The sequence below is a fragment of the Xiphophorus couchianus genome, chromosome 8, assembly GCF_001444195.1.
Source record: "Xiphophorus couchianus chromosome 8, X_couchianus-1.0, whole genome shotgun sequence".
NCBI classification, from domain to species: Eukaryota; Metazoa; Chordata; class Actinopteri; order Cyprinodontiformes; family Poeciliidae; genus Xiphophorus; species Xiphophorus couchianus.
In genome coordinates, this window is record NC_040235.1 from 14,911,654 (window position 1) to 14,935,822 (window position 24,169).

Sequence of the window (24,169 nt, forward strand, 5' to 3'; positions counted from 1 at the left end):
AATTTCCAAGTATGGTGGTGGAAGCATCAAATTGTGATAATGAATAAACAAAACACTTCAACAGCTAGATGACCAAACTTGGACATAGACAGATGTTCCAACAAGGCAATCCCAAAAGTTCATCCAAACATGAGTTGGAATACCTTAAGTTTGTTTATATTAAGCTTCTGGAATGATCTTCCCAAAGCCCTGAGTTTTTGGTTCAGGTTTTAAGTTGGAGCTGTGCCAACCAGCCAATTTAAATTAACTTTATAAATTCAGTTAAACAAAAAATTAGAAATATGCCAGTTTAGAAAGCTCAATACCACTGAAAAGCTAAAGTACATGAGCAACAGATTGATTGTCAATTCTTTCTGTAAAAACATGATAAACCATCTTTCTGAGGTCACCTGTTAACCTAACATGACTGTTTCTCAGCTGTGGAAGGAAGTCAGTTCCTTTCAATAGCACCTGTACAATCTAATAAATACAAATAAAACAATACATATTTTGTAATTTTTTCTTCTTTTATTAGTCTTCATAATAACTCAAAATTCCTTATATTTTATGCTTTAGCTACAGCAATGTAAATGATAGTAAATAGATGTATTTCAGGGGATTCCAAATATGTCTGCTGGATTCTTGCTCAAACCTTTTCCTTCAATCTGAAGTTAGACATTTAGGAGTTTTATAGCAGCTGAAAACATGAGCATATCCTCAAACAAAAATGTGAAACAATCTCTTTGAAATAAATGTTCCTCTAAAGACATCATATACCTAGTTATTGGGATTTGAACCCTGGAATGAATGCTCTTCAGCCCCACTCGCTGCTTGCGCTGACTCTCCATCCACCTGGAGGAGGAGGCAACAGTGAGGGTGGGAGGTCAGGAATGGAGAAGAGTTGTTGAGGAATATCGCTTTCTGCTTCATCCTCCTCATTGTCCTCCTTGGTTTTTGAGTCTCTGCAGAGATAAATAATTAAACGATTGAATTAAAAATGAACAGGACCAATAATTAGGTATGCGAACCATGTAGTCCAATATGTTAAAGTGAAAAGGAATGCGCATACCCTTTGCTACCAAGAGCTGCTTGCTTCTTTTCCCTTTTCGAGAGCCATTCCTCTATACTTCGCCCATTGATGATTCTGTCCTCAAAGTCCTCTTTGTGTTGTCTTTCCTCTTAAAATAAAGAAATATTGCATTCATTAAGATACAGCAGTTAAATGGTTTTCTATGCGCAACCTTCATGTAACCTAGAACACACTGTACATTTGTGTTTCATTAATATCTTTGAATATGTTGAGTATTTCTTTAGTTTTTGTGTTAATCCTTCATTTAAAAAAAATTAAAACCACATTGCCTGTTGTGTTAATAGGATCTTTTCTCCTTTAAATAAGACCAAAACTGGTATTATTATAAAAGAAACCATCACTTCTGAAATTCATATCTACACCTAAAATCACATGGTACACAGCACCACCTTGTGGCCACTACTTACCTTCCATGTGTCTTTTTAAGTTGAACAGATCCTCTTCAGACATGTGAGAAAATCTGCAGTTTGGGCCAAAATCACATATTCCTAAAGAAAAAAAAAATCTGCATAAAAAATTTTACTATGAAAAATAACATAAAATTTGATCATTTTATTATCAAATATAATTTGATAGTAAAATTCTTCTTTTTTTTTTTTGGAGAATATTATAGTTTGGTTTTTTTTGGAGAATGTTTTTCACCTTTTTGGAGAAACTTCCTGCAGGGTTTCTTTATTTGCTCATCGTGGAGAACAGCAGCAGAATCTGTAAGGATTAGAAAACAGTTCTGTGTCCATAACAATTGCTTATCAAGCTTTGCACTGTAAATGTCAATATTAGGGACGCCAAATAAAAGCTCATATATATCAGTCTTGCTTATTATCTATGAAAATGAAGAATTAATGTTCTCCCAATTCTGGTTGTCTTTCAATAATATATTCAAACTGACATAGTTAAACTTTGATTTAACTCATCAAGTCCATGTAATGAACACTGATTGTAAAAATAAAAATGTGCTGCAGACTCCTTCATAGAGGTAGCAGTTTAGAAGTTAATAGAAAAACAACATATTTGTGGTTGTGTTTCCTGGTGGGATCTGTCTTCAGGTAATTGTCCGCTGATCAAATGTTTCTCATTTAGGAGTTAACTAAAAAGATAAATAGAAGAAAAAGCACATCAAACAAATGTCACGAATTCCTCCTCATCTCACCTCTGAATTGGTCAAACCAGGCTTTCTTCGCTCTGTGATGCTGAACGCCATTTAGATGTTTCTTCCTGTTGTGCATGTTGTCCTGAAAGGACCGGTCACAGTAGTCACAGTAATACCTCTTCCCCATGGTGCTCCACTCGGAGAGCTGTCAATAGGCGAGAGAGTAAGCAGAGAAAAAAAGACTAGAACAGAAATAACATTTCTGCTAGATTATGGTGAATGAAGATTTCCCTCATTTGTCTATTACTAATATTAAATAAATATTTCCATCAGTCTCTGTCAAGGATTTAGACAAACCAGTCATAGTGACACTGAATTGTTTCAAAAAGATTCATAATTTATTACAAAAGAGTCAAAAAAATTTTCAAAAATTATGAATTGGGCCCAAAGCAGAGGTCAACATGACAGACTTCAACTGAAGCACAAAACAAGACATTAGGCGAATTTAAATAGTGGCTAATGAGACAAATAACTAACACACAATTCTTAATCAGCAAACAAATACTGGTCAAAACAACATTAAGAGATTTTAAATTAAACAAATACTTCTGGAAAAGTAGCTGCTTTTGGAAACCAAAATGGTTCACTAACATGCCTTCTGACCTACCGTTAAATGTTAATTGTCCTTATACGGCACTGGCAGAACTTCACTGTGGCTCTTAAGCGTTTGCTATAACATGCACCAACATTTCAAAAACAACAAAAACAGCTTTTCTGCGGTCATTAAAACATGTTTGTAGCTTTTAGCTGGTCGCTGTGCATAAGCTGGGAAAACATAGCAGAGGAAGTTGTCATGTGTATCCACTTCCGCTATTGCGCAGTGCACATTACACCGACGACATGGCGCTGGCTAAGACCGTCTACGATCTCCTCTTCAGGAGGACGTCCACCTTCGCTGTGACCATCATGGTTGGAGCTGTCTTATTTGAGCGGGTGTTTGACCAAGGCGGTGACGTGATTTTTGAGCAGATGAACCGCGGGGTAAGTCCATCCCTGCTGGTTTTTATCGGTGCTGACCTTGTGAGGAAAGGACGAAGCTAGTGTTAGCTTAGCTTGGCTAGCCGAGTCTGTTAATGACTGTTGGTTAAATTTCGCCGGTTTTTATGAAGTGTCTAATATTACCTCATTGTGACTCGTTACAGAAACTATGGAAACACATCAAACACAACTATGAGAACAAAGAAGAGTAGGACGCCACCCTCGGTTTTATAAGGCTGCAGTGCTAATGTGTTGTCTAGTTTCCATCACCATATATTCCTGGATTCGGCATCTGGATGAAGCAGCTGTCATCTTGGACAATGTGCACTAAGTCATGCCCAGGCTGGAAGAGGCTCTGAGAGGACCTGCGGAGGCTGAAAGGCTGTCCCGACCACCAGAGAAATGGATCAAAGCTCGTCCTTTACCTTGCAGATGTTTCTATTGATTAAATTGTTATATTAAACATGTTTCAATGTCATGCAGGGTTTTAGTATTTTTTTCTTGTGTTCTTGATAACTTAAATGGCTATGTAAAATTGTCAAAGTGTCTTGACTGCATTTGATAAAGTAACTTCTTTATTTACACTGGCTTTCTCGTCCAAGAAAGCCTGTTGTACTGTTATTAACTAAGGTTCCTATGCAGTCTGGAAAACTATGGGATTTGATCCCTGTCTTTCCCAAGTATGAATAAGTAGGAGGAAATAAGAATGTAGTAAAATATTTACATCAGACTATTCTCTATCCCATTGTCTAATTGCTACAACTTTGTGATATCTCCCTCATGACTTGACACAGTGGCTTTAAACTGATGGGGTTATGAAAGTAGAGTATTGCTTAAACATGGACATGGTGTGACATAAAACCCCTGGTATAACTATGACAATATAAACTCAATACACATATTTGAATAACACTAACCATAATATTTTTGCAAAACAACACAGAGGTGCAATAATTTAATTTATTACCCAAGTAAAAATTACATTAATGCAGTGTTTCTCAATTCCAGTCCTCAGGCCCCCCTGCGCTGCGTGTTTTAGGTGCTTCCCTTCTGTTACGCACCTGGATTGAATCTATGGGTGATTAACAGGCTTTTGCAGCACTTGATGGTCATGCAATCATTTGAATTAGCTGTTCTGGAATAGAGGCAGATCTAAAACATGCAGAGCAGGGCGGCCTGAGGACTGGAATTGAGAAGCACTGCATTAATGCAAGGTAACTGGTAATGATATGTGAGATTGGCCACACCATCTGGAGGTTTTGCATGCAGTTGAGTATTAGTCCTCCAGGTGTCTCACTAACTCTACGTGTAATAAAACCCATGGCAGTTCTAGCCATGGTTTTCTAATCACTTATTTACAGTCTACCCATCTATAGTCTAAGAGAAAGTAGCACCAGTGTCCAGATGAGCACTTGCATTGGATAAGGCATTTAGTTTTGGCCAGAACTCTGAATGCTAACAAAGACAAATAAGCAACAGACCAATAAAGTGTCAAAGAAAGATTGACTTTGATTTAGTGGTTGTTCCTGCATGGGCGCTGTGCTGAGACACTCCCTTCTTTCCTTCACCTAAAATATATTTGGTTTGCAAAGAGATGCTAACTATGCTATTGAGAATACTAATGTTCTCTGTCTTTTTCCGTCCAATAGATAAAAAGATTGTCTGCTCAGACGGAAAAGAAAGGCTTCATAGCTCAAATTGTGCTTTAAGACATCTCTTTTCTGTGCAGAACAATTCAGACATACAGTTCTCACTAGATATAATAAAAACCTCTCCATATTTCTTAAACAAAATCAGTATAGCCCATGGCAAACATAAACAAGGAATTGGATTTCGGCTTTAATTACGTTTTATGCCAAACTTTTATTAAAATTCTTAATCGACACAGACTGAAATCAACCATAAGGGATAGAAAACACGTATAATGCCCATCTAACACAATACCATCTTGGGCAACGAGAAGAAATACTCTATGCCTAGTCAGAGGTTTAGCATTTAAACCTCTGACTGTTTAGATGCTAAAGTAATAAATTTACACTTTAAACTGAAATTCATTAATGAAACAGTGTAAACACAGTCAGAAAATACAATTTTTAATCATTAAAGTTGTCTGAAATGACTCACTTATTTAGCTCTAAATAAATAGTTTTTAGTGTTAATGCATTATACATTTAACAAACAAACATAACAAATACTGTATGTTTATTTTTAATCTTTTTGTGAAAGCTCGCAATGTAAAACAAATTTATGAAGTACAGCAAACCTGACTTTTGTTTTGTAGAGAAATTAACTTTAAGTCAAGTGACAAGTACTGACATTTTAAATTAGTCATAAACATACAGTTTGTGAAATGGACATCCAACTTAAGTTGTTTAATTCATCTTAAAACATTTTCAAAATTAAGTTAAATTATACAAATAAAACAAGGCACTTATAAAATATAATCTTTCAACCAACCCCATAGCCTAGTCACCCAGAGGTTTACTCCCAAGTCTGATAAGTACTGGATCTCAGGTGTAAGCATTTTTGCACATATTGTCCTGTTTTCAGGATTAATGTCATTTCTCAAGTTGTATCCCATAATGGATTTCTCTCCAATGGGCTGCCAAGGCTTGAAATGTGTGTCTTTAATCTTCTGAGCTTCAACTGCATCTCCACCCTCAATGCAGGTGGCCCTCATCTCAGCATTTCTTCTCCTCAGCTCATTTACATCTCGTTCCATTCTTGTTCTTCCATAAGCCTCGACTCTCTCCCAGAAAGAAGCATTAAAGTATTCATAGAGTTTCCAGTCAGCCCAGTTCCACTTTAAGGCTTTGGCTCTCATCTCAGGGTCCAGCCGAGACACGGATGAGGTCCTGCGAACATTGAGCTTGAAATACAGGATGTCCTCCATGGACCAGCAAAGTAAATCCTTAAGCAGAATCAGAGATTCATCAAAGTATTCTGCTATAAGAACCAGATGAAAACGTCTGGATAAATACTGAATCTCCTTCATGACACGAGGGTCATTGACTTTAAGGTTGTTATCAAAACCGAAGTCAAAAAACAGCAAATTTTTAAGATAGAATGAGTTAATGGCTTCCGGACTGTAGAAGGCCTCTGGATTGTTCAGAAACTCAGTCAGTTTATTTCCACTAATGTGCCAAGTAAGAGGAATTATTTTTTGGAAGTAATGGAAAGCTGACTCAAAGACATCCACTGGGTCACGTAAGATGGTGACATACAATGCATTTGGAGGCAAGAGTTTGGACATTTCTTCATAGTTGAACCTCATGTGGTTGCAAACAATGTTAAAACAATCCCCCGGCCTGTAGTCCTTCACTTGGGAGCACAGGAATGGCTGCGGGTAGCAGAAATCATTGCGTCTGTCAGGTAAGGCAAACTTGAGCTTGTGCTTTTCCCCAAACCTGTAGAGGATGTTGAGGATAGTGCTGCTCGCCGTTTTATGAGTCTTCATGAACATGATGTTCACTTTGGGAGAGCAGTCCTGCTTAGAGTCAGGGCTTCCAGTGATGACGCCTGGACTTGTCTTTGCCATGCTGTGGGGACACGTCTCTTCCTGTGTGGGACTTTGAGTGAAACAAAAAGTAGGGTTACTCTTTCTGTAGTCAGACATTTACATACACTGTAAGCTATGAAGCTCACGTTCATTTAGGGCTTTCAGTTATTTATTTGAAATAAATAACTGGAATTAACAGGAATTAACAAAGACATTAACACATGTCTTTGTTAATTCCTAACCTGAATTGTGGCTTGTCTTCGATCCACACAGAGTCAAAATTATACTTTCTGTTGACTATACACACCTTGTGAGGTATCCCTTCATGAATGCTGTTCCTTGCCTATACACTTTTTGTCGCCATCAAAATGGTTCTGTCATAATTCTGGCTGGATTTTTGACCATCTTCTTGGCAGAATTGGTAGAAATTAAAATGAGCTGGTTGCTGACACAGACCCTGTTTTTGAGTGTAGTATAGTTCAGTGTAAGCCTTACCATTACTCTGCTTTTCCCTTTCTAAAAACACATTTGATGAGGGTTCTGGAATTATTGTTCTCTGATTGTGTCCACATTTTTTACTCCTGGCATTAATTTTAGATAAAGTTGAAGAGATTCACCTGTTTTATCAATACACCCACTTTGAACAATACACCACTTGTAGCAAAACAGCCATACTGCATGCTGCTACCACCACCATGTACAGTTGGTATGGTGCTTTAGGGTTTTAAAGCCTCTGCTTGACTCATCCAAACACAGTTCTTGTCACTGGTGTCAAGGTGCTCCATGTTTATTTCTTCTTACCATAAACCTTGACTCCAGCGGACATTTTCTCGACCATGTGGGCAACTGCAATTTCCTCAAAGCTTAAAAGGATTCTTTCTCAACCTGTTAGTTTATAACACTGGGAAATCTGTTTCTCTGGAGGTGACGTCCCTCATCTTTACAGCAGAATTATGACTCAGAGTGTTTATTAAAGTTGTTACAAATGTAATTTTGTTCCAACAAACTGACAATTTGAGTCAGTTGGTTGGAACCAGGATACAGCTATATTTTCTAATAGGACAAAGTTCCCAAACTGCTGTTGGGATGGATAAAGGCAGATAGCGTTAAGCTTTTGGAAAGCAGTGATTCAAACTGATCTGTGGATGATGTTTAACAGGTGGATCAGTGCCAACAAATCAAACTATTTAAATTAACTCTATAGCACTTCTGCCAAAAAGACTGATCAAAATCAAACTAGAATTATGGCAGATGATTGCTGACGATTGCAATAAGTGCATATTGAAAAAACAACTCACTAAGATTTATTTAGGTTTATATAAATTGGGCTCTCTATTTGAACCTTTATGTAACATTTTGATCCTGTGTGGATTAAACAATTAAACATAAAATAAATTTAAACCTTTGAAACAATCTCATAGTATAATTAGTACACCCTGGAAAAAAACTATTCAAATAAAATAATTTTACAACCAATCATTAATAGGGTTTATACCCATGATGAGTGCATTTGTGTATTGACTGACATTATTGAAATCCATTTATTTATTTATTTATTTATTTATTTATTTAATTTACCTTATATTTACTTGGCGTGTCATTGTCAAACAGTAGAGGACCAACATTACATTGGTCAGTACAACCCAGGGTATCAGCCGCCGCACCACCGCTGTACATTTAAATCCTTTGTGAAACATTATTAAATGCAAACCTGAAAATGAAATAGGAGAGAACATTTAATCCTCATTTTACCCAACACAAAACTGCACTGCAGCCAAAATGTGTCAGCAAAACATTTTCAAATTATAATATTATCCTTCTTTAACTATGTGCTTTAACGTTTACATTGGCTAAAGTGAAACAGTCTTCACGGGAAAAGGAGAAACAAAGACTAAAGATAAGAAAGAGAAATGGAAAGTCTTTGTTTTTCTCAAACAGAGCACACAGCCCTCATGTTGATACTGGAAATATGTACACTGTGCTTATATTTCAAGTTTTAACAAAAACAGTAATAGAAGGGACAATCATTCTTACTCCAAGAGGAACCCAAACTATGCTAATACTACAAACACGTTTGAAGAGTAAAAAGATAAATATCTAAACAGATTCTCACTGCACACAGTGAACTGATGCCTGGTAAAATAGGCATTTCAAGCTGGCAGTCTCATCTGAGTAGATGTGTCTGCTGGACTGCATATTCTTACTTGTTTTCCAATTACGTAATAATCCACTGTCAATATTTAATACAATATTTCTTTTAAAACTCATACAACTTAACATGTGTTACATGTTCATTTTCTGTGCTCTGCTGGATTAAAGCCTATGCACAAAGGAAAAGTCTTGAAACCTTTCCTCAAAAAGCAAGAATCAAAACAGCCTTGTAAACTACGAGACGCATTCAGTACTCAGATGTTTAAAGAACAGGAAAACAACCAAGCAAAAATCTTTGAACTTACCCAGAGGAGGTAACATTAGAGGAGCCACTCTGATTACTGCACCTTCTCCAAATTGAAAACAACCTCTCTCTTCATGATGTTAACCTTCCCGGAGGTTACACCCCATTGGCTGTTCTGAGCATACAAAGAAATCAGATCTCCTCCCACAAAGACTGAATGTGACACTAAGGGTTTCAGCTGAAGGATACATCTTTAGATACTTGACACGGAAAAATGTACAATGTTATCAATTAAAACAAAAGGAGAGCTCTCTACAAATGAACAATCTACAATTTGCGAATAAATAAATAAACTTAAAAACTGTCGGCCATTATGGCAGAAGAGGAAAACATTGATCTGGATCAGGAGGGTCAAAATAACATTGTGGGTGAAGAGCAAAGTCCTCAATGGGAGACTGAAAAAAGACAGGTGAAACTAACAGCCAAAGCTTTGTTGGTGAAAATCAGTGACTTAGAAAGTGAAAGAAAAACTAAGTTAAATAAGAGCTCAAAATTAAGACAAACTATTACAGTGTTGAAAAATGACAAAGAGTGTGTGAACGACAATAAGGGAGAATTTAAAAGGTTTTGGGGTTTGTCTGAAGAAACACAAAAGGTACACCAGGTTTTGTTGGGATTATTGCCTGTGGATGAAGCACAGAAGCATGACATATGGTTTCAAGCTAAAATGTTGAATGTTCATGATTTTGTTGCTGCTACTCATAAATGGTTGGCTGAGGCTCAAGGTTGCTCAGCCGGTGTGCCTGATGATATTAAAGAAAATGAGAGTAAAAATAATAATGAAGCTGAACCAAAGACTGCCAGTAGTGGCATGATCATGATGGAGGAGGAGCTACAGATTGAACCTCATGACAGCATTTCAAATGTTTCCTTAAGGTCTTTTAGAAAAACTGGGAGTCAAAGGGATTCTTCTATAACAACCAGCAAATCTTCAACGATTTCTGAACAAATAAAAGCAGAAGCAAAAAGGGCTGCACTCCTGGCATGTGCAGCTGCTTTAAAGGAGAAGCATGGAGGAGCAGGAATACCTGTTAAAGAAAAGAAAGGAACAACTTGAGATGGACACCAAAATAGCTGCTTCTAACGCCAAGCTAATGGCACTAGAGGGCAGCACTAAAGGCAGCATTACTCTAAGCATTCTGATGAAATGGATTCATATGAAGGTGCTAGACCCAAGATCAAACCTACTTTACTCCTCTCACAAGCTTCACAGTTGGTTACCAAACCTGCAAAGAAGCTTCAAGAAGATGCTGGACTGCTGTTGGATAAAGAGGTTGAGTCAGATCTAAACACAGCCTATGAAAAGCATATTCCACCTCAGGTGGATGATACTGTTTTTAATACTTTGGTGTCGCAAACGGCTCCCCCTGCTGTTCAAGCTTCTAAAGCTTCTATTATTTTATCCGATCCCAATGTTGCCACTCAAAACAGTCTGTTTCCATCAAATCAAAATCAACCTGCTGGAAACCTCTACAATGTGTTGAAACAACAGAATGACACAACAGTTCTTCTGGTTCAAATGCAAACAAGCCAGTTACTGCCACACAGAGAAATTCCCATCTATGACGGAGATCCTTTACAGTTCAACTCCTTTATGAAAGCCTTTGAACATTGTGTGGAAGCAAAGACCAGTTGTAAAGGAGACTGTTTGTACTACCTTGAACAGTGCACCAGGGGGCAACCAAGAGACCTCATACGTAGCTGCCTTCACATGACTGCAGAAAGAGGATATGTGGTGGCCAAGCAACTCCTCAAAGAACATTTTGGCAATGAATTTAATATTACTGCAGCCTACATGGAAAAGGCCACTGATTGGCCCAACATTAAAGGTCAAGATGCTAAAGCATTAAAAGCATTTGGACTGTTCCTGGACTGTACAATTATTATTCTTCAAATTTGTATCATGTCAAAGTGTTTTATAAAGTTCTGCTAAGCTCCAGTCAAGACTATCCATGATGACTTTATTGAAGTATTTTACAGTATGATATTGTTTATTGAAGTTGACATGGCAATGTGGCCCTTCTTATGGAAAAAAAACTTATCCAAGCACTGTTAAGGTGAAAATATCATGTAAATTAACACCATGTGCATGACATAAGAGCTTACAATCCTACACTCACAAACAGATCACAGTAAATGATTAGAGTAAAGCTCTGTCAAACTACAGAGTCAATACATTGTTTTTATAGCAAAGAAAAAGAATCATAAATACTGGAGAGACAGTGTGGTTCCCTTGTAGATGCCGAAATCAACATCTTAGAGACAGCTAAACTTGGGTGTGGATGTCAGATTGGTTCATGAGCATGAAAATAAAAGCATGACATGGCCTGATTATCAGATTATTTACCCTGTAAAAAAATTCAGCCGCATCTTTAAAATATTTTATTTTTTTGTTACCACCTTACAAAGGTATGTATGTGTACCTTTTGAACGTTTTCACTTTTTTTCGTGTTATAGCAGTGCTAATTGTGAATAACACATGGATGCATGACTATTTTCTGCTATTAGAGCTGCAAGTACATCGGGGACATTAACAGTGCTACCAGCTGTTAATGTTGGTGCAAGAAGGTTTTGGGTTTGAATCCCAACCTGAGGTCTTTCTGCATAGTGTTGGTATGTTCTCCCAATGAATGCGTGGGTACTCCAGCTTCCTCCCACAGTCCAAACACTTGATTGTTAGGTTGATTAGATTGCCCTTAAGTGTGACAGTGTGCAGGGGTGAGTGTATGTGTGTGGATGAATCTATAAGTTTTGTTTGTTTAGAGATCTAAATTTCCTTGTAAAATAGCTCAAGCTCAGGTTGGATGGGGAGTGTCTGTGAACAGAAATTCAAGTTTTGTTACAGCTTCTCAGCTGGATTTACTACTTTGACTAGGCCAGTGGCCCTGGGCAGTTTGGCTATTATTTCCTGATAAGTAAGTTTTGCCCCAACTTGGTAAATATTCTCTGAAATACAAACTTTAACAATTGCCTTTAGCACTTATTGCTATTCAAAGCCTAACCAAACCTATTGTTTTGCAACAAACATAATGAACCAATTGGTGTTAAAGTATATGAGGAAGACTTTTAATGTACTGCAAGTAATGCACACATTCTCCAGATATTGAACATAAGACATACTTGTTGTTTTGCTATCAGGTATCAGATTACAGGTGCAGCCTCAGCTCAGCTGGTGATGTCTCTGGCTGATGTTTGTTTGTTTCAGCAGTTTGACCGTGGAAGCACAACTAATGTCAACACAATTTATGTCGCTGTCATAAAAGTACATCAGAAAACAATCTAAAAATCCAGTTTAATGCAAGATAAGAGCAAAATGTGCACATGCATGAGTGGAGCTGACAAAAAATACTGCATAACCCTAAAGCAGAAATATCTGTGGGGAATTTGATCCAGGTACCATTTAAGTCAAATAGAACGTAAAAATAATCCAGGTATTTTAATGCAATTTTATTTTTTAAGGTCACAATTCACAAGAACAAAGCACATAAAAATATAAACTTCAATTTAAAAAAGGTGTTACAGAAAAACACCAACTAACATCAGATTAATAAGCATATTGTGTTGGGTTCTGCAGGGGAGTGGTTTCTCTAGATTTACAGGGTGGCAGGCAGACGGGATCCAGCTGGTGCTCATCAAGACCAATCAGCGAAGGCCTTTAATAGGAGCGGCTTCCCTGAGGCAGACGCCAGATGATTTTGCTTCTATAGTGGTATACTCTGGCTCTCTGTGCTGCTGTTACTGTGTTTAGCTTGTTCTGACTCCTCTCTCATCTATTCCCTCCTCAGAGAACCAGCCCTGATCAACCCCTGGTGCTCAGTCTACCTAATTACCTGGTCCTCGCTGCTCTGCTAAAACTAGCTCCTGGATACCTCCACTACCACCAGCCAGCTGCTGCCTGTCCACCCTCAGTCTCATGCTGGAACTCCTCCCCCAGGAAATCCCACACTGCACCGACTGCTGGAAAACCCATGTACCCACCTCTGCTCATCCTAACCCTCAGACAGTAAGCCATCACCAGGTTACACCACCATTCCCTTCATTTGCTTCCCTGTTTAACCACTCACCTTTCCTCAGTTCCTCCTCTGGCCCGGTTCCTCCCTGCTGCTGCAGATCAACGCCTCTATTCTCTCCCCATTTGCACTCATTGTTCAATAAATCTGTTAAACTGCGTTTGGTGTCCGTAGTTGTTGCTTGCCTTTGAGTCCTGGTAACCCCTCACCATGACATATTGTACTAGTGGTCCATTGCCAATAATCAAAGAGGTTGAAAATATTGCTAGTTTACATGTATACATTTGTGACAATTGTAGCTGAATCTTAAACATTTATTCATGTCCAAGCTTTTTGTCACATCGACAGTGTCTGAATGGAACAGAATCTGGATTAAACACATTTCCTGCTTCTCAATTGTAACCTTTTCTTTTACATCAAAACTTATGAGTCAGGTTTGGAAAGCAAAAAAACTGATCATCTGATACAACCGGTTTTTCTAATAACAAAGGCAAAGTCCAGTTCATATAACCGGGCCACTGTTTCATGGAAACATTGCCAGAAAAACCATTTTATTCAGTGTTCTCAAAAGGCTTAGTTATACTGAAACATGATAGTTCATGTTTTGTTTGAATCAATGCTGTCATTGTTTGATAACAAGAACATCTCAAGCATTTCGCTGAAAATGAGATTAAAAACTTCTAAGACCTGTCACGTGATGAATGCATCTCTGGGAGGAGTCACTCTTTTAAAGACTGGTTCACTAAAAAACCCAGTGGTACTCTGATTCAACTTACAAATTCAACCATTAAACCAGACATGGAAATAACCACCATTTAATATTTAAGCCATTTTTATTTTATCAGTACTCTAATAGTCCAGAAAAACGTTTTCTTAAATTGTTTCAAGAAAAAGTCAGCAATATTAAACATACAAATAAACAAATTAAAAGCTTCTGGAGTGTTGCACTGCAACAAAACTTAAATTTGTAAAGAATTGACATAATTAATAATTTTGTTAAAATTACAAGGCACTTTTAGGTGACTGCTACAAGGAAGAGGTGTAAAAACAGACAAGCATTTTCACTTTAAAGGCACAGGAGTTTCTATACAGCCAAGCTACCTTTGGCATTCAAACTAAACACTTTAATTTTCATTCATGGTTTCTTTGTCCTCAGAAAGGATCGGCATTTCCTCTTCCTTAGAAGACAATCTTTGTGCGTGCTTGAGGTTTCATCACTTAAAACTCACTCTCTAGTATTGTCTCTTGCATACGCTTCTCAATATACATCTCACACCTGATAAAACTTTTAGTAAAACTTATATCTTTCTTCTGTCCAGTGCAACTAAGGAAAAAAAAAACCATTTACCTCCCAAAACAAAGCTCACAGAGAAAACTGTGTTTGCTAGTGGAATGTTTACAGATATTTCAGTCTGTATGTTTTTCAGTAGACAGGCTTGTAGAAAATCTGACCACCCAGAAACCTGCGCCTCAGTTCGTTCCACAGCAGGCTGCGCTCCCTCTGGGATCCTTTCATGAAGCCCCGGTTCTCTTGAGCACGACGAGACAGATAAGGGATCACCTCATTGACAGGGCCGTATGGGACGTACTTGTACACTGGGAAACCTGCTTGACCTGTTTTCAGCATGGAGACGAAAGACAAAGATGTGAAGCTCACTGTTGCCACCATGTGAGAATACAATGTCATGACTTCGAGACTGCAACATGGTTTTCAAATCTTGTCTACAAGATCAAAAAATACAAAAGACAATTCAGGGATAAAGAATAAAGCTGTTTTAGAAATAAGGGGTTCTGGTCAGATCAGAGAAGAGTGAACTTCTTAGCCTACGTCCAAAACTGCGTGACGCACATTGCCGCCCACATCATCTTCACAGGGAGCATGATAATGTGAGTATGATTTTCTTCAGCAGGGACAGGTTAGTTTGTCAGGGTTCATATGAAGACAGATGGTGGGAAATACAGGTTAATCCTGAAGGAGCACCTCTTAGAATAGCAAAAGAGTTTAAATTCATATATATATATGAATAATTCCGAGCGCTAACATGTTGTAACGTGATACGTATCTTGTTTAAACGTGATAGTTATCTTGTTTTATCTTGCTACAGAAGCTATGTGCTTCTGTAGGAATGCGCTTCCATACAATCACACTGATAAAGTGAAACAAGATACAATATGTTTTTAAATGAGGCCTGCCTTATTTAAAGAGAAGCTCACTCTGAAGACTTTTCTGGGATGCAAAAAGGTTAAATAATCCACCTCGTTTATGCTAATACTGCTCGCTCCTTCTCAGTCTACGCCAAACCACGGCCACACACACTCGAGCTCGAGGCAAGTCCATCCTGATTAGATGAATCCTGTAGCAGCGGACTGACCCTGGGCTGACCAAAATTAGCCCCAATGAGCTGCAAACCGAGGGGCTGTGGCTAGACGCCTGTCAATCATTCTGAGCCGTGACAGACAGTAACGCTGAATGGGGCTGACAGAAGTTAGCCCTTCGCAAAGACCCAGGGATTTTCCCCAGGCGGTTTGACACCAGGTTTGTTGAAATTTTAACAAAATGTGATACATTATTTCTAAAATTTATTTATTTTCAGGTATTTAATTTTAAGTTGTTTATTCTAACAACTTTATTGTAAATGTCACGGAGGGCTTACCCTACTAGCCCATTTATACCAGCTGTCCCTGAGTGGTTTAAATGAAAACTTACTTGATTGATACAGACATACCTCCAAAAACTTGCAGGTGCAATTGCAACAAAAAGTGGCTTTAGAAAATATTGATTCAAGTCTTGTATTTAGTGTTTAATTAAAAGAATAGCAATATAATTTAATTCTGAGTTCCCACATCATCTGCATAGTGTTACTTTAGGTCAAATTGGGTAATATTGGGTTGACACCAAAAGGTTGTGATGTATGTTTGGCAACTTTCACTAAAGGACACCAGAAACTTGTTTTCTCTCAACACATTCACTGCAGGTCTTTTTTAAAGGTCATCGACTCGCCTGACTGTGACTAGGCTGACGTCTGTGGTGATCATGTTTTAGCTGAGCCTTTGCGGCCACCTGAGGCTGTGATGTAAGCCTTTGTGATTTCATAACCTAGTGTTTGCTTTTAGTATCTGAGCTGCGCGCAACGTACCTAGCGGGAAGCTGATCTGGTCACACATGCCGAGCAGCTGTCCAAAGTAAACTTTATTGTCCGTGGGTGACAGACTCATTTCATTCATCCTGAAAAAATTGGAAAAACACACGAGGTTATCTGAAGACTTGTGAAATATTTATATTATCATATATTATCATAAGTCAGAGCTATTAGGACTGTTTGATGCTTCAACACAATCTGGAATCTAATGAAGGAGCAATATTCAACCTTCATTTTGATTTTTATGCAGGACAGAGAAAAACATACTTTTCAAGAGTGAACTTCACAGTATCCTCATTGTGAGTAGCAACCATAACATTTGCTTTTCTGTTGTGTTCAATCTCCTCCAGGACATACTCCAAACACCTGGACAAACAAAAAGTCAAATGGTAGAGATACAAAAACTATCTGACTGAAGTACAGAAAGGCTCTGGGAACCAAGTCAAGACTTACTTGTGGTACATCCTGTTTGTGGCTTCGTAGTCGGGGTTTATTGGGTCTTCGTAGCCGATCTCCTGGGCTCTGGCTCTCTCTTGGTACATATAAGCGCCACGAACGAGTTTGGCACCAAAGTACCAACCCTCTCGTCGGGACAGCTCTACATCCAAAGTCACATTGTCGTAGGCTTCCTAGAAAAGCATTGACAATAGGAAAAATATGATGAGCAATAGTACCACTCAGTCTTATTTAGGCTTTTAGAAAATATAGTTTTTTTCACAATGAAAACATTCGATAACATATGTGTTGTAACTGTGAGAAGTTATTTCTTTTTTAATTGAATTTAATTTAAACTGAAACAAATTGTAATAAGATTGTAACAAAGAGGTAATATTCTCAATGACTACACATTTTTATTAAGAAAAATGTTCAGGGTTTCAAAAGGTGAACATATTTATAACAACCTTTAATTATTACCATAACTTCATCAAAATTATGTTAATAAAAAAGTTGTAAGGAATAAAATCAAGTATAATAAAACAAAGTGACCTTTCTCAATTTTCCAGTTTTGAAAATAGTAATAACCTTATTTATAACTGCAATGTAAAATCAATATCAATCCTCCAAAATCCCTAATAAATAATAATATTCACCTTAAGATAACACTGGTAAGTGTTGAAAATCACTGGCTTTTCTCTGTTGAACTTCCTCTGCATCTCCAAGGTGAGTCGACTGATAGCTGGTTGGAAGTACGTCTGCTCAGCATCCACCATGAGTCTCACTCCATTCTCCAGAGCATGCTGAAGCACAAAGTAGTTCTCATAATGCTTCTTGATAATGTATATTACAGCAGCAACTGAATATGTGCACAAGGCACACAGAGCCTGTGGTTAATATCTACATTTGGCATTTTGTTTTTCCTTAAACAGCACCTCTATGGTAAGTTAGAATCAATTTGCGTCTATATATTATTTAATGTACTGTTAGTAACTTTGGTCATCTTTTTGAGTTCTCACCTTTGCTAGAATGTCGACTCTCTGCAGCATTCTCTTCATCTGGCTCTCCTCCTCGGCTGTAAACTTGTTAGACAAAGATTCCAGCTGGCCTGTCTGCACAACCAAAACACAGAGTCATTAGCACTCTTATTGAAGAATATGAACTCCTTACCATGGCGTGTGTCATACAGAGAAAACTGCAGGATGATCAGTACAAGTTTCTCCAATATTCGGGGTCTGTCTTTTCTCTAAATTGTGATTCCAATATTTTTTAGTTGGGGGGGGAGGAAGATGTTTTTTCCACATCAGTGAATTCAGATCTGATTATTTTCCACCAAATGAACAGGAAATCAAGCATAAAGTGGAAGAGATGTTCTTGCCAGCATCTACATTTGTGTTCCTGAGTAACAGGTGCTTTATCCCCATCTGTTACTCATACTTTGCTTTAAAAATAGGGCATTAATCACATAGGTTTATCTGACAAGTGTTTTTGTTGTTAATTTAAAGGTTTTGTAGGTATGCAGCATACATTGGAACGACTGCCAATTTATCACCAGATCACTTCTGAAAACACCATAAAAGTTGCAATGACTTACCTCAAGATTTGGCACCATGAGCAGATTGGACATTTTTGTTGTATCATTTATCAGACTGTTCCAGTCCAGCAAGTCGATTGTTCTGGGGATATCAAATGCAATAAATTCAGTAAACGCTTCATACAGCTTAAGCAAGTCCAGCTAATAAATGAGGTGTAAGGAAAAAGGCACCACCGCTGTTTCTCAGCAAATGGACGGTTATCTTACCCTGACAAACCCAGCTTCTCCCCAGTGAACCAGTTCTCAATATCATCTTTGGCTGCTACACCCATTTGAGTCAAACTTTCCTATATGAACAAAATATAACAATACAAATAAAATTTTTTGTTGGTTTAAATAGTAAACATCCCACAAATATATGAACAGAAGTGTTCTAAAATAATTCTAAAAAGAATATTCACAGACACCCGTCCCAGGTGAGCATGTAGGGACATTGAAAAAGGCATAAAATACCTTCAGCTGCTCCAGTTCCAGTCTTTTCTCCAAAGCAGTCATGTCAGATTTTCCTTGCTGTTCAGCGAGGAAGTTAAAGAACTTCCTCCATTTGACAAGGACCTCTGAAAACTGAAGCTGTTTAAGCAAAAGATAAGATTTTAATCATAAACATGTAATAAAAGTCAACTGCAGTTCTGTTTGACACAGATAACTCAGATGCAACTTTATTTAACTTTGATAAATATTATATGTAATCCAAAAGATGGAAAAAGTGGCTAATTTAGTGAAATGATGCTCATTATTTACACAAAAAGATGTAAAGTTATTCTTACAAGGAACTGTGGTCGTCCCAGTGCAGTCATTTTAATTGCAGAGAATCCATCATTTGAAACTCCACCTAAAATAAATAAGCAGTGTGGTTTAAAGATGGCTGGTCATTTACTGCTAAAACTAATATTTACTTTTTTAATGGACATCACATGAGTACATATGCAACCGACAGTGTAAAAAATATGCTGCAATAAACTAGATACAGCAAACATGTTGAGTAATAGACGTGCAAAAAATCACAGTATACTGTTTGCCTAATCAGCAATGATGTTTGTGAAGTTTGATCTGCTTTAGATGGCAAAATATTTGCTTTTCTGGTCAGTGAATGTCTTGGCTCCATCATAAACTCAGAGGAACAACACAGTGACCTGGTTCTACTGCATAGAAGATACTGCCTACATACCAGCTCTTCATACAACTAGTAAAAATATATAATCTTCAAATCAACTCTGTCACTCTTGTATTAATAATGCATTCATTTATTTGAACTTTTTCACTTTAAAAATAAAAACAAATACTTCTTTCCCTAACTGCTTCAGATATGACTTACCTGATGCTTTAATACAGTTTATGAATGTCTCCATTTGATTGTCACATTTGGCTTCATCAGCATAAAAGTATGTGCGAGCGCTGATGACACCTCCACGTCTGTCCCCAAACTGACGGTGGGCCTTGTACTTCTTTTCACGATGATCTGCACCTAAAGAGGAAAACTGATCTTAACCAACTTATGTGAGGAAACAATGCACTTCAACTTTGATTTTTATGGAGTAATTTACATTTTTATGGAGTAATTTTATGGAGTAAGTTACTAGAACTCAGTAACTAAAGTTTTGATGCAACATTTTGTATCAAAAATGGTAAAAGTTATCATTAGTATAATTGTATTTCATCTTAAAGAGCTGAGCTATTTCACATAAAATATTATATATATCATGAAACATATACAAATAATAATATAGCTAAACTGAGTAACCGCAAGAACATACATGGAGAAACATTTCTTTCAGAGAAAGCCTTGTAGCTGGGTTTAAGCGTTAAACTCTTCACATGAATCAAACGTCATCCTGCTGCAACAGCTGAACTGGACATCTCATACCTAACGAGAACCAGCTACAACCAGTGCGGTCCAGCCAAAAGCACATGTTGGCATGAGAGTCCAGCATGTCACTCTGCACTAGAACAGCTTTCACTTGCAGTGTCATCATTCCAAACAAGGTGAACCCTCTTTTCACCATATCAGCCTACTTCCCTGCCGCTTCTTACTACATGGAGCACATAAGCTGATATGTTGCACAACTTTAAATAAATAAATCATCCCTAATGTGAATCAATATACACACCTGGGCTTTCCTTCTCTGCCTTGGAAACACAGGAACTGGGGAAAATAAAGGAGATTTGCATTAGAAGACTTGGTTATTCTTTATAGAATGCATTAATAAACATTTTCTACTGATAAATTATATTTTCACAGTAAATCTTATGTGCTGAGAAACAATGTGATTCTGATTTATGCTGACTTGCTGAGATATTCTGTCTTTTTCTCTTTATATTGAGGCAAACAGTCTTCTTGATATATTATCAAAGAAGGTACTGAAAAACAGAAAATGCTTTTTGTAGTAAAAGCATTTGGACAAAAATAAACTGTGCTTATTTATTGCACCAGAGACAAGTCCACAACCCTTCTTTGCAAGGGTGTGAGTGTATAATAAAGAGTTACAACACATTAGCCTTAAGCGATGGCAGCCTTTTAATAATGTTGACTCCTCCAGCTGCATATCAGATTCAACCAATCAGAAGAGGGAGGTATGTCCCAATTGGCCAATAGGGGACAAGAACTGCTTGTGTTGTTGAAAACAAATATAAAACACTAAGATTTGATTACAGGCCTTTAAAGAGGTGAAAAACATGCTGTAGATTACACAGATCAGGAGGCATAGCGGAAGCAATACATGAAGAGATAAGATAAGAGCAGAAAGTACAGTACAGTGGAATGTTATGGAGTTTATGGAAGGAAATAAAATACTTAATTTAAAAGATGAAATCAAACTTTTATTCTTAATGTAATATGTGGAAAACCTCTGGTCTTTGTCTATCTTATATGTTAAGCTGACTTATTCTGAAAATATTCCAAATTGGAAAAATTCCCATGCAAATTATAGAAAGTAACTAACAGTTGGGGTAATTTAAACAAACTCTATACAACAAACTCAAACAGAAATCTATTTTATTTTGCCATGTAATAATTGCAAGATAAAACATCAATACAATACGTACACATATTTGCCTAGTAGCATAATCAACAGTTCCATTACTTTGAGCTCTGTGCTCAAACATGCAGGCTTAAAAGGCCTGGGGTCAACATTGATCATGTGATGGAAGACTCTGCATGTAATTGCACCGCCTCACTACCCCTGCAGTTTGCAGGTTGTCATGCGCATGTGACTGAGCAATGGGGTAAACTTACTTAAGGTTACTTGCATGAGATCTGGTTGTAAATGATACCCCCCCACCCCTAAAACTATCTAATAATTCTGTTAATTGTTCCAAATGAAAATAATTCCCAGGAATTTTACAACCCTAGTATTTAAAAATAGGGAAGTAGGTAATGAATAGCGAAGTTGCTCTTTCTTTTCTACCACATTTCATGCAAGTCTGATGGTGGCTTAATCTGTTTCTGTAGTTAGGCTGCAGTCAACATGAAATGTTGTCTACTCTCCAAGCAGAGGCCAAAGAACTAAAGAAACACTTTCTGAAGCAATTACTGAGCAATTTCAGTATGGGAGATCTGCTGAAATATCTCAATATTTAAATGCTATTATTATTATTATTGGATATAATTTCACCTCATAGTCATACTCCTGTAAAGAAGGAGTCTCAGGAAATGTGTTTTGTCAGTGGTATTTAATGTTATTCCTGCAGTTGCTATCCAAAACACATTACTCATGTCATAAATATGCAGAGGGATGGTTTTCACTCTCTAACTTTAAATAGCCGTCTGAATTCCCAGTTTTTAGTGCGTTTGTTTTATTGTTGAATGACGATAAAGGCTTGGACAGAAAGACTCTGTTGTGGTGCAGACACACCCATTAAGCTACAAACTAGGCTATAAGGACAGACTGTGCAAATGTACTTGTGTCAACTGGTTTGCATGTATTAAGCTTGTTATATAACTACAGAGGAAAGGGCCTGCCTTCCTTTTACATGCGAGGCTTACTAAACAGTGGTACAACTACTTAAATACAAACCTGAACTCACATTGCAGATAACTCAACCTTTACCCTCAGTGAATACAGTCATATTCAATAAACTGGAATATGTGTTCAGATGAGGCCCATTTCTCAGATTACAATTACCTTTTCAAAATAACGTCCTTTAAGCAGGTATTAAGCATACATTTCTATAAGTACACATTTTTGTTTTTAATACTATTTTTGTCAATGGTCTGGTGTAGATATTATAAATTTAAATGTCATATTTTTATTACATGTAAGTGGGAAATTATTTACAGAAATAAAAGTTTTCAAACATTCATCTGTGTGTATTTGACCCATATAATGTGTTTAAGTTTCTGAAATAAATGGGTTTCAGTAGTATTTTAACTAAGTGAATGGCTCTGTACTTACTCCATTTCTTTCTTCTCTGCCTCCTCTTGTGTCAGATCTTCTTCCACACTGTAGTCCAGCACTGCCCCCACACCAAACGCCTGGTTCTTGTGGATTAAAGGTTTAATAGCGTTATGGTCTTCCCCTGCCACAAACTGACCATAGAAGGTCATCTTCATCAGCTTCTCAAACAACCGCTGACCCAGGAGCTTCCTACTGAGTTCCATCAGCTGAAAGAGCATGGAAAAGAGGTTATAACGCTGGTTTCTTTTAACACACAGATAATTTGCAAGTTGAATTACAACGATTTCAGATAAACTCACCTCCTTGTTCTTCTCAACAAGGATGTCGATTGTACACAGGTTGAAGACCAGCAGACTTCGCAGCAGCTCGATGTTATTCTTACTTTTGTATGCGTCTTCGGTGTTGTCGAAGTCGATGTGAATTCTCTTCAGACGCACGTCTTTGGCGTTTTTGGTCTGGCTGATGAGTTCTATTGGGACAGCATCCACCACCGTGCAGCCCTCTAACTGCCGCTGCGGCTCCTTCTCTTCCTGGCTCTTCGGGGATGCCACAGTTGACCGACATCTTGAAGGTGAAATGCGAATTTTGTTGATGTTTCCCGACTTCGCTCGAGCAAGAGACGCAACCAACTTTGTGTAGGACATATTTCCCCCTTCTTTAAATTAGTTTTTTTTTTTTTTTTTTTTTTTTAAAACGCAGTGATCAGTTCCGGGCTGCTTGGCTGCTGCTTCAATGGGTGACGGTTGTGTAATGAGCGCGCGAGTCGGTGCGGCTGCAACTCATCTCTCTGGTCTCGAGGGGCGGTTCCTCACATGTCGAAGCACGCGCTCTTCTTATTAAAATAAAATAAAATAAAATAACATATCCTACATGGAATCTAACAGATTATGCTTTTGTTATTACATTCATCCATCCATTATCTAACATGCATTCGCTTATCCCTGCATGGGTACGAGCCTACAAGGGGTGTTGGTGCCTACTTCAAGCAAACATCAATGCTTAAAAAATGACATCATCAGACAGACAAAAGAAGTTATGAGCAGATTCTAAATACTAAAATAGAAAAAAATAAATGACATAATAAAAACAACTAATTCAGGCAAAAGAAAGTCTTTTACAAATATTTTTTCTACGTAAAACCCCGTTATAGATACTTTAAATGACAATACATGGTGCTTACTGTGTGCTTATTCCCAAATGGCACAGCAGGCTCAGCAAATAATATTAGAACAACAAAGCTTGTATACGCCCAAAAGTCTCAGTTTATCATGAACTTTATGCGTGTTTCTGTGTCTCATGCATTTTTGGTTAAAATGTGTTGATTCTTCATTCATTAACGTTATTCGTCGTGGGTAAAATCTCCATTTTTTTTATCCAAGTAAGATTAATTATACTTCATAAAAATATTACTGAGGCATTGGTACGGTGCACTAAAACTACTCCTA

At 37.5% G+C, this 24,169-nt stretch overlaps 4 protein-coding genes across 5 annotated transcripts; 1 reads left to right on the top strand and 3 right to left on the bottom strand.

Annotated features, from left to right (window-relative positions):
* Positions 1 to 485: 485 nt before the first annotated feature.
* Positions 486 to 3,022, bottom strand: zmat5 (zinc finger, matrin-type 5). Of its 2 annotated transcripts, none has more exons than XM_028025614.1 (6): positions 2,827 to 3,022; positions 2,220 to 2,401; positions 1,712 to 1,774; positions 1,477 to 1,557; positions 1,049 to 1,157; positions 486 to 941 (listed from the first exon to the last, which is right to left on the bottom strand). In XM_028025614.1, exons 2-6 carry the CDS (start codon positions 2,344 to 2,346, stop codon positions 794 to 796), a joined length of 528 nt encoding a protein of 175 aa, XP_027881415.1. In that variant the 5' UTR covers positions 2,347 to 2,401; positions 2,827 to 3,022; the 3' UTR covers positions 486 to 793. The 2 variants fall into 2 exon arrangements, with proteins under 2 accessions (XP_027881415.1, XP_027881416.1); XM_028025615.1 differs by having other exon boundaries at positions 2,220 to 2,364; positions 2,827 to 2,993.
* uqcr10 (ubiquinol-cytochrome c reductase, complex III subunit X) lies at positions 3,012 to 3,675 on the top strand. The gene is made up of 2 exons (XM_028025616.1): positions 3,012 to 3,200; positions 3,362 to 3,675. Exons 1-2 carry the CDS (start codon positions 3,060 to 3,062, stop codon positions 3,407 to 3,409), a joined length of 189 nt encoding a protein of 62 aa, XP_027881417.1. The 5' UTR covers positions 3,012 to 3,059; the 3' UTR covers positions 3,410 to 3,675.
* Positions 3,676 to 5,274: 1,599 nt separating this feature from the next.
* On the bottom strand, positions 5,275 to 8,443 carry gal3st1b (galactose-3-O-sulfotransferase 1b). The gene is given in 3 exon segments (XM_028025612.1): positions 5,275 to 6,766; positions 8,275 to 8,401; positions 8,404 to 8,443. Coding segments are annotated over 3 exon segments (1,305 nt in total). The 3' UTR covers positions 5,275 to 5,628.
* Positions 8,444 to 13,474: 5,031 nt separating this feature from the next.
* prodha (proline dehydrogenase (oxidase) 1a) lies at positions 13,475 to 23,487 on the bottom strand. Its single transcript, XM_028025712.1, has 14 exons — positions 23,024 to 23,487; positions 22,722 to 22,930; positions 20,439 to 20,473; positions 19,646 to 19,795; positions 19,098 to 19,162; positions 18,784 to 18,900; positions 18,538 to 18,617; positions 18,331 to 18,412; positions 17,756 to 17,848; positions 17,393 to 17,539; positions 16,755 to 16,930; positions 16,569 to 16,667; positions 16,299 to 16,387; positions 13,475 to 14,775 (listed from the first exon to the last, which is right to left on the bottom strand). The coding sequence occupies exons 1-14, from the start codon at positions 23,366 to 23,368 to the stop codon at positions 14,585 to 14,587; spliced, it is 1,878 nt and encodes a 625-aa protein (XP_027881513.1). The 5' UTR covers positions 23,369 to 23,487; the 3' UTR covers positions 13,475 to 14,584.
* Between the last annotated feature and the right edge of the window lie 682 nt (positions 23,488 to 24,169).

Excerpts from the sequence above, each read along its gene's own strand:
- zmat5 (XM_028025614.1), bottom strand. The coding sequence starts at position 2,346 with ATGGGGAAGAGGTATTACTGTGACTACTGTGACCGGTCCTTTCAGGAC. Across the intron at positions 1,558-1,711 it reads CAGGAAGTTTCTCCAAAAAG|GAATATGTGATTTTGGCCCA; the intron begins GTGAAAAACATT and ends TTTTTTCTTTAG. Across the intron at positions 1,158-1,476 it reads CTTAAAAAGACACATGGAAG|AGGAAAGACAACACAAAGAG; the intron begins GTAAGTAGTGGC and ends CTTTATTTTAAG.
- uqcr10 (XM_028025616.1), top strand. The coding sequence starts at position 3,060 with ATGGCGCTGGCTAAGACCGTCTACGATCTCCTCTTCAGGAGGACGTCC. Across the intron at positions 3,201-3,361 it reads TTGAGCAGATGAACCGCGGG|AAACTATGGAAACACATCAA; the intron begins GTAAGTCCATCC and ends GACTCGTTACAG.
- prodha (XM_028025712.1), bottom strand. The coding sequence starts at position 23,368 with ATGTCCTACACAAAGTTGGTTGCGTCTCTTGCTCGAGCGAAGTCGGGA. Across the intron at positions 19,796-20,438 it reads GGCAGAGAAGGAAAGCCCAG|GTGCAGATCATCGTGAAAAG; the intron begins GTGTGTATATTG and ends TTTCCTCTTTAG. Across the intron at positions 16,931-17,392 it reads CTTACCAGTGTTATCTTAAG|GAAGCCTACGACAATGTGAC; the intron begins GTGAATATTATT and ends ATGCTTTTCTAG.